The sequence below is a fragment of the Anopheles coustani genome, chromosome 2 (assembly GCF_943734705.1).
Source record: "Anopheles coustani chromosome 2, idAnoCousDA_361_x.2, whole genome shotgun sequence".
NCBI classification, from domain to species: Eukaryota; Metazoa; Arthropoda; class Insecta; order Diptera; family Culicidae; genus Anopheles; species Anopheles coustani.
Genome location: NC_071289.1, coordinates 17,295,349 through 17,303,537, shown reverse-complemented (window position 1 = coordinate 17,303,537; position 8,189 = coordinate 17,295,349). Strand labels below are relative to the sequence as shown.

General features: G+C 47.8%; 1 protein-coding gene across 1 annotated transcript; it reads left to right on the top strand.

The window, feature by feature from the left end:
• The first annotated feature begins 2,364 nt into the window (after positions 1-2,364).
• On the top strand, positions 2,365-6,504 carry LOC131264007 (uncharacterized protein K02A2.6-like). Its single transcript, XM_058266298.1, has 2 exons — positions 2,365-2,645; positions 3,252-6,504. Exons 1-2 carry the CDS (start codon positions 2,365-2,367, stop codon positions 6,502-6,504), a joined length of 3,534 nt encoding a protein of 1,177 aa, XP_058122281.1.
• The last annotated feature ends 1,685 nt before the right edge of the window (positions 6,505-8,189 follow it).

Sequence of the window (8,189 nt, the reverse complement as noted above, 5' to 3'; positions counted from 1 at the left end):
CGAGTTCTATTTGTGCAAGCAGGATAACATATTAGTCTTTACGAACAGCTTTTAAATTTCTATCCCGTATAATAATTTAATGGTTCCATTTTTCAGTCAAATCGAATTCGTAGGAAATAAACCTTGCTGCAACAAATCCAAATCGTCATCGAACGAACCAAAGACGTAATTCAATTTGTTACAGCCAATCGAGCACAAATGTGAGAACACATTTTCCATTCCCAGCCTTGCTCGGTCGGGGTTTTTTCGAAGTGCTTCCCTTCGTACCTCTTCGGATGAGACGACCCGTTTTAGGCCACTTGTAGCACATACGGATCTACCTCAAGTCGAGCAGCGAGAGAACGATGGAGAGAAAATTCATTTTTCATTTCAAACCCTCCATCGTCGTTTTCCATCGGCGCAGTTCCTTCCGTTGCTCTTAACGAACGAACGCTGCACGAAAGAAGCACCGTGCAGCCTTTTTGTCCGTTTGATCAAAGTTTGTTTCTTTCAAGCGCCGGAATGTATCGGTAATTCATTGGGACTTCGAATGGTAACAAATAGTTGTGGATAAAGGGGAATGACGAGAAGGCAAGACAAGTTCGGAAAAGTGGCAATGCACATCGACCCTCGGGCGCATCTTCTAACGCTCCGGCACCGCTTCCCCTGTGGACGCTGAAGTGGACGATCCTCTTCAGCCTTCGGAACGGTTCAACGGTGCAATAATTGTTATTTATTTTATTAACTTCCATTTGATTTTCACATTTATTTCTATTTCCCTCGTGCCGGGATGTAGGGAAGAGAGGGTTGCTCCCGGTTTTCCAGCACCGAGTGTTTTGTTTTCCTTTTTCCATGTGCACCCTTAACGTGTCGGTCCATCGTTGCATCGTTGGATTCCGGTAGGATGGAAAAACTGAAACAAACAAGGGCGGAAAGTTGGAGCAAAAGTTACTCAACCGTACGCTCCGGGACAAGCGAACCGACCGATACAGGGTGTCCTCGAAGGAATCCTTCCGAAGGCTCGGGAGATGCTGCCGGACTGGACCGATCGAGTAACACCACGGGCTTCGGCAGCGCAGGAGTGTTTGCAGTAAGCGTTCCCCGGGAGACGGCACTTTGAATTACAGGCACTAAATTCACCGTACGTGGTCCTCGTGTGGTTCCTTTCCTGCTTCCGGTCGGGTGTGCAACTGTAATGTGCTACGAATTTTCACCACCTGGCACATACCGTGGCAGGCCGTTTACCCACCGGGCGCACCGCTTTAGCAAACGAGGGTCAGTTTCAGGAAGCTTTCGAGATTTAATTTTATTACACTTTTGCCATCTCTCCACTTCGGTGAACTCGCGGGTGCCAGGTTCGGATGAGGTAAAAATCGGACAGTCAAACATGGAGCTACAAAAAATTTATACAACCGAACACAGCGTTCACCATATCCCACCGTGGAAGCACTTGCTCATCAGGGGTTTATTGTGTTTGATTAAATTTATTTGCAGTTCCTTTTTTTCCAGCCGAAGGTAGACCTCGTGGTCGTTTGTTTTGGATTCTTGTTTCGTTCCACTTTACCGATAGTTGCAAGTAAGAATAATTGTTGTGATAGGACCTGACCCGATGGATAAGCTTTGGGCCACTCACTGATAACTCGCCGTTATCAGCTGATGTGGGTTCCTGCTATCCATCGGGGTCAATGCGCAGCGTCCGTCGATCAGTTGACTTCGGCTGGGGATCGGAAGAGGATCGGGCACGGACGAGCCGCGCGTGGCGTCTGTTTTATGTACCGTTAAGTTTTAGGCCAAGGACCTCTGTTTTTAAAGTGTACGTGATCGTTCTAGTAAATATAGTCTATGGATAATTATGTAATTTACGTGTACTGATAAACATAAAAGTGAAAGAACATAAAAGTGGCGACGAGTAAAAAAAAAAAAAAAATCGCTTTTTGTGAACGTGTGCATTAAAGACACAAGACTTTTTGGTACGAGCGTGCACACAGTGAAGACAAAATTCCGCGTCCACGGGCAAAAAGGCGAAGGATGAGCGTTAACGGAAGCGGTGCATCCGAGTTTCCAGTGGAAGGGGACGAGCGTCGTTCATCTGCGATCCGTTCTGGTGGTTTTGTTCCCGGGCAACATCATTTGCAGCCCGGCAACGAAAACCAAGCGCCATGGCCACCGGCTCCATTGCAAAGCGCATCCGCGCAGCCCGCCAACGAAAGCCAAGCGCCATGGACTCAGCCTCCATTGCAAAGTGCATCCGCGCAGCCATTGCAGAATAATTTTGCCGCGTCATCCGGAGCGCCTGGGCAGAATTTTGATTTTGCGATGCTGGCCCAAATGATGCAAATGATGCAGCAGCAAATGCAGCAACAGCAGCAGCAGATGCAGCAGCAGATGCAACAACAGCATCAGTTATTCGCCCAATTGCTGCAGCAGCCGAAATCCGCATCACAGCCTTCCCAGCCGACAAATAGTGTTCCCAGCAATCCCGAGGTGATTATGGATGCTTTATCGAGTAGCATCACGGAGTTTCGTTACGAGGCGGAATCGGACGTAACTTTCGGTGCATGGTTTGCACGATACGAGGATCTGTTTGCGCAGGATGCCTCTCGCCTCGACGATGCAGCTAAAGTGCGTTTGCTGATACGCAAGCTGGGACCCGCCGAGTACGCGCGGTACACTAGTTTTATCTTGCCGAGTGTCCCTCGTGACTTGTCGTTCGTCGATACTACGAAAAGGTTAACAGCTCTTTTCGGAAAAGCAGAGTCGCTGGTTAGTAAGCGATACACGTGTTTGCAGCTTACAAAGTCGCGGAACGAGGATTTGGTTTCATTTGTCTGCAGAGTGAACCGCTCCTGCGTGAACTTTCAACTTGCCGCAATGAGCGAAGAGCAATTTAAATGTTTAATGCTCGTTTGCGGCTTGAAAGATGAAGCCGACGCTGAAGTGCGAACGAGGCTTCTGTCTCGAATCGAGGAGCGAAACGACGTGACATTGGAGCAGCTTTCCGCGGAATGTCAACGGATCGCAAGTCTTAAAGTCGACAGCGCGATGATTGCAGCAAAAACTAATGATCGCGTCCTGGCGCTAAGGGCCAGAGGACCGCGATACCAGTCGCCTGGTCAAGATCAAGGAGGAAAATGGCGGCAAGAACGTGGCGTGTATCGAGAAACTCGCGACAGGCCGGCTGGGCCTTGTTGGTTGTGCGGAGGTACCCATTGGGCAAGAAACTGTTCTTATGCCCAACATAAGTGCCGTGACTGTAACAAAACGGGCCATAGAGAGGGTTTCTGCAACCAACAAAACGGTAGGCGCCAGCGGCGAAAATCCAAGAAATGGAACAGGCGCACTCCGGTTGAGACGCGTTTTGTAACGATCAACGTCTGCAAGGTGACGCAAACAAGAAAATTCGTCGACCTTCTGATCGGCAACAAGAAGGTGCGCATGCAGCTCGACACCGGTTCGGACATCACGGTGGTCGGACGGAGTGCATGGGACCAGTTGGGTAGGCCAACATTGAAGCCGGTAGGAGTATGCGCGAGGACAGCGTCTGGCTCGCAGCTGCAGCTGGATGGGGAATTTACGGCAAGGGTAACGATTGGCGACAGGACAAAGGTCATCGTTATTCGCGTCATACAAGCAGACTTGCAGCTTCTGGGAGCAGATGCGATCGAGCAGTTCCAGCTCGGGTCGGTGCCAATGGACCACTTTTGTAACGCGATAAGCACAGAAGCGCTAAAATGGGAAAGCAAGTTCCCTAAAATGTTTAGTGGAAGTGGATTGTGCACTAAGGCAAATATTCAGCTGCGGCTGAAGGATAATCACCGTTCAGTATTTTGTCCCAAACGTCCGGTTGCATACGCGATGCAAGCTATTGTGGAAAAAGAGCTAGACCGCCTGCAAGACTTGGGTGTTATCACCAGAACGGACTATTCGGATTGGGCAGCCCCAATCGTGGTAGTGAGGAAACAGAACGGCAGTATAAGAATATGTGGAGATTATTCAACTGGCCTGAACTCAGCTCTCCAGTCCCATGAGTATCCACTACCACTTCCAGAGGATATTTTTGCAACACTTGCTCAGTGCCAGTTTTTCAGCAAAATTGACCTTTCGGACGCGTTCCTGCAGGTGGAAATAAATGAGCAGTATCGTCCGTTACTTACGATAAATACGCATCGCGGGCTATACCATTACAACCGCCTGCCACCCGGGATAAAGATTGCGCCAGCGGCATTCCAGCAGCTGATGGATGCAATGCTCGCCGGATTGAATCGTACATCCGGGTACATGGACGACGTAGTCGTGGGAGGAAGAACAGAGCGTGAGCACGATGAGAACCTGCTAAACCTTTTCCGGCGCATCGAAGATTACGGATTTACCATCCGCGCGGAAAAGTGTGCATTCAAAATGACTCAAATTGAGTATTTGGGGTTCATCGTTGATAGCCAGGGTCTCAGACCGAATCCCGAAAAGATAGCAGTAATTCACGAGTTGCCGGCGCCAAGGAATGTGAGTGAAGTACGATCCTTTTTAGGAGCCGTGAATTATTACGGGAAGTTCGTTCCAAAGATGAGAGACCTTCGGTACCCTCTGGATGTGCTGCTGAAAAACGAGTCACAATTTGAATGGACACGCGAGTGCGAAGATGCCTTTCGGAAATTTAAAGAGATACTGGCCTCCGACCTGCTCCTGACGCATTACGACCCCAACGCGGAAATAGTGGTTTCTGCGGATGCTTCGTCGGTTGGTCTAGGCGCAACGATCAGCCATAGATTTGCTGATGGATCGATGAAGGTGGTGCAGCATGCTTCACGAGCCCTAACGAAGGCAGAAGCAGGGTACAGTCAGATCGATCGTGAAGGTCTAGCGATCATTTTTGCCGTTAAGAAATTCCATAAAATGCTGTACGGACGCCATTTCCGGTTGCAGACGGATCATCGACCACTGTTGCGCATTTTCGGCTCCAACAAGGGTATACCTGTTTACACAGCCAACAGGTTACAGCGTTTTGCTCTGCAGCTTCAACTGTACGATTTTAGCATCGAATATGTTAAAACGGATCAATTTGGCAACGCGGACGTGCTCTCAAGGCTAATAAAGGAGCACGCAAAACCAGATCCAGAGTACATCATTGCAAGCGCTGAGTTGGAAGAGGACGTGAGTTCCGTTGTAATAAACTGTATTAACCTATTTCCGCTTCATTTTAGAGATGTCGCGAAGGCAACGGAATCCGACCCGGTACTGCGGCAAGTAACAAAATACATTATGGAAGGTTGGCCGCGAGACAAATCATACGGCGAAGATTTGGCTCGCTTTTTCCACAGAAGCGAGGCCTTATCCACGTTCCGGGGAAGTATTTTGTTCGGGGAGAGGGTGGTCATCCCAAGAAAGCTACAGCGGCGTTGCTTGGAGCAGCTGCACGAAGGACATCCAGGGATCCAAAGGATGAAGGCGGTGGCTCGCAGTTATGTGTACTGGCCAAGCATCGATAGAGACATTGCCGAGTACGTGAAAACATGCCACGCCTGTGCAGTAGCATCGAAGTCCTCCCCGCGTGAGAAACCCGTTTCCTGGCCAGCTACCAAGAAGCCCTGGGAGCGCATCCACTTCGATTATGCCGGTCCAGTTGACGGTGATTACTTTTTGGTAATGGTCGATGCGCATACAAAGTGGCCAGAGGTGGTAAGGACGTGTAGCACTACGACAAAGGCTACTATTGCGATGATGCGGGGCATCTTCGCAAGATTTGGCTATCCCGAAACGTTGGTCAGCGATAATGGACCCCAGTTCGTATCGTCCGAGTTTGAGGATTACTGTTGTAGAAACGGCATAGACCACGTGAAAACCGCGCCGTTTCATCCTCAATCGAATGGGCAAGCTGAGCGTTTCGTGGACACGCTAAAAAGAAAAATGCAAAAGATCCACGAAGGTGGAGCCACACGAGAGGAATCACTCGATATTTTCCTTGCATCTTATCGGATGACTCCCAACCCGGTTGTAAGAAATGGCCAAACTCCGGCGGAGGCTATGCTGGGGCGAAAGGTTCGGACCGCCCTAGAACTATTGAAACCTCCCTCCGCAGAAAAGGAAGCACCGCCAGTGGGCGATAAACGGTTCGGTAGCGGTGACGCCGTTTATACCAAGATGTATGCTAGAAACTCTTGGCGGTGGGTTCCAGCACGGATTGTACGAGAACTAAGTACGGTGATGTTCGAGGTGGAGACCGAGGATCGCAAGGTGCATCGACGTCACCTGAATCAGCTTAGAGAGCGCGGTGCTGCCACGCCAATTAATGCACCTAGTAATACCGTAGAGCCGAACCGATTGCCGTTGGATTTGCTCATCGATCCAGCGCCGCAGGAAACAAGGCCGATTTCTCCTGCAGAGCAGCAAATCATCACATCGGATACGGTTGCATCTCCACGTCCAGTCCCTTTCGTGACTAGCAGACGACGGCAGCCGATACAAGAGCCACGCCGGTCTTCTAGGCCTAGAAGACCCCCACGTAGGCTCGACGAGTATCGTCTAAATTAAAAGGGGGAGATGTTGTGATAGGACCTGACCCGATGGATAAGCTTTGGGCCACTCACTGATAACTCGCCGTTATCAGCTGATGTGGGTTCCTGCTATCCATCGGGGTCAATGCGCAGCGTCCGTCGATCAGTTGACTTCGGCTGGGGATCGGAAGAGGATCGGGCACGGACGAGCCGCGCGTGGCGTCTGTTTTATGTACCGTTAAGTTTTAGGCCAAGGACCTCTGTTTTTAAAGTGTACGTGATCGTTCTAGTAAATATAGTCTATGGATAATTATGTAATTTACGTGTACTGATAAACATAAAAGTGAAAGAACATAAAAATAATCAAGGGAGGATTTCTGCGGTTTTTCTGGAGTTTATGTAAAGGTTTTACTTCTACACCTATAGTGTTTTTAAAGTGAATAGTTTGTTTCAAAATATTGCTGCCCCTTGTTTTGATTCAAAATTCATCAAAGTTCTAGGAAAAATAATGACATACTAAGTGTTTATTAAGTTACAATTCTAAAAAATGTTTGTCAATTCGATGTCATGGATAAACACTGGTTTTAATCATCACTAAAATTAAACTTACTTTGATTGAAATATATCAAATTTTAGTGACCAGTACAACTCAACTTCAAAGCTCAACTGAATTCTTGAAATTTGTTATCGATTCTATTTGTTTTAATTTGTAAGTATGGATTTCAATCATCAATAAAATTCAACAGAATTTTCACATTTGATTGGTACTTATTTGTTTTCCATGTACATTCCTTTAACCATTAAATATTCAATACTTTTTCCAACTGATTTTATCAGTCATCACGCCGTTGGCTTCCAGGAAGAAGACTTGAAACACGACTTTTCACTATTTACCATCCAGGAATCTGACCCCTTTTTGTTCGTTTTCCTCGAACTGCCGCACGTATGATGGAAAACTTTTATGGAAATGGAGAGACGAAGGCTTACTATGCCTACCGCTGCACGAAATGGTCAGGCAGCAGGTTGCGAAACAGATCGCAACCCGTTCGCTCCATCACCGGACGCTGCCGGAATCGGTTCGCAAAGTGGATGCAGAGTAGCGAGAAATAAATTAAATATTTCTAAAGCTCACATCACTGCATTTTATGATGTTACGAACATAAATCTACGCCACCGTGCGCCAGTTGCTGATGCGGTGTCTGTGCTGCCCATCTGCAAGGACACGCAGGTAACTTTAACGTTGCTCTGCCGACGTCTGTATGCCGGATTGTCTGTCTCTCGAAGGGGCAAGAAGTGGGAAATTTCAGTTCGGTGGGTTTAGTATGGTTAGCTAGTCGATTCCACTGAAGGCATCCTGCATCGTTCCAACCGGAAGCGAACGAAGCGGTGAGCTTTTATCGCTTCAGAAGGGGGGCTTTTATTTTTCAGGTGTTTTAAGGCAGCACTCCCATATGCTATGTTTTTCATGCACTCGTATGTTTACGAAAAATATGCCTTTTACGTGGAAAACAATATGGTTTCATCGAAAAGGCATACGGCTCGAAAGCAATTTACTTAATGTAGCGAAAAATCAACAGATGCGCCTTGTGTTTAATGCTTTTCAATAATCTGAAAGAAGGCGTTTTATTTTTTGTGCTTATTGTGTGAAGCATTAAAATAAAAAGACGAAGTTAGAAGCTTCGTTTATGACTTGTTTGAAACTGAGAGATTTTATGAAGCCAA

What these genes read in the sequence shown, in the direction of transcription:
- LOC131264007 (XM_058266298.1), top strand. Translation starts at nt 2,365, where the DNA reads ATGCAACAACAGCATCAGTTATTCGCCCAATTGCTGCAGCAGCCGAAA. An exon ending in GGACCCGCCGAGTACGCGCG is followed by an intron (nt 2,646 to 3,251) that starts GTACACTAGTTT and finishes AACGGGCCATAG; the next exon opens with AGAGGGTTTCTGCAACCAAC.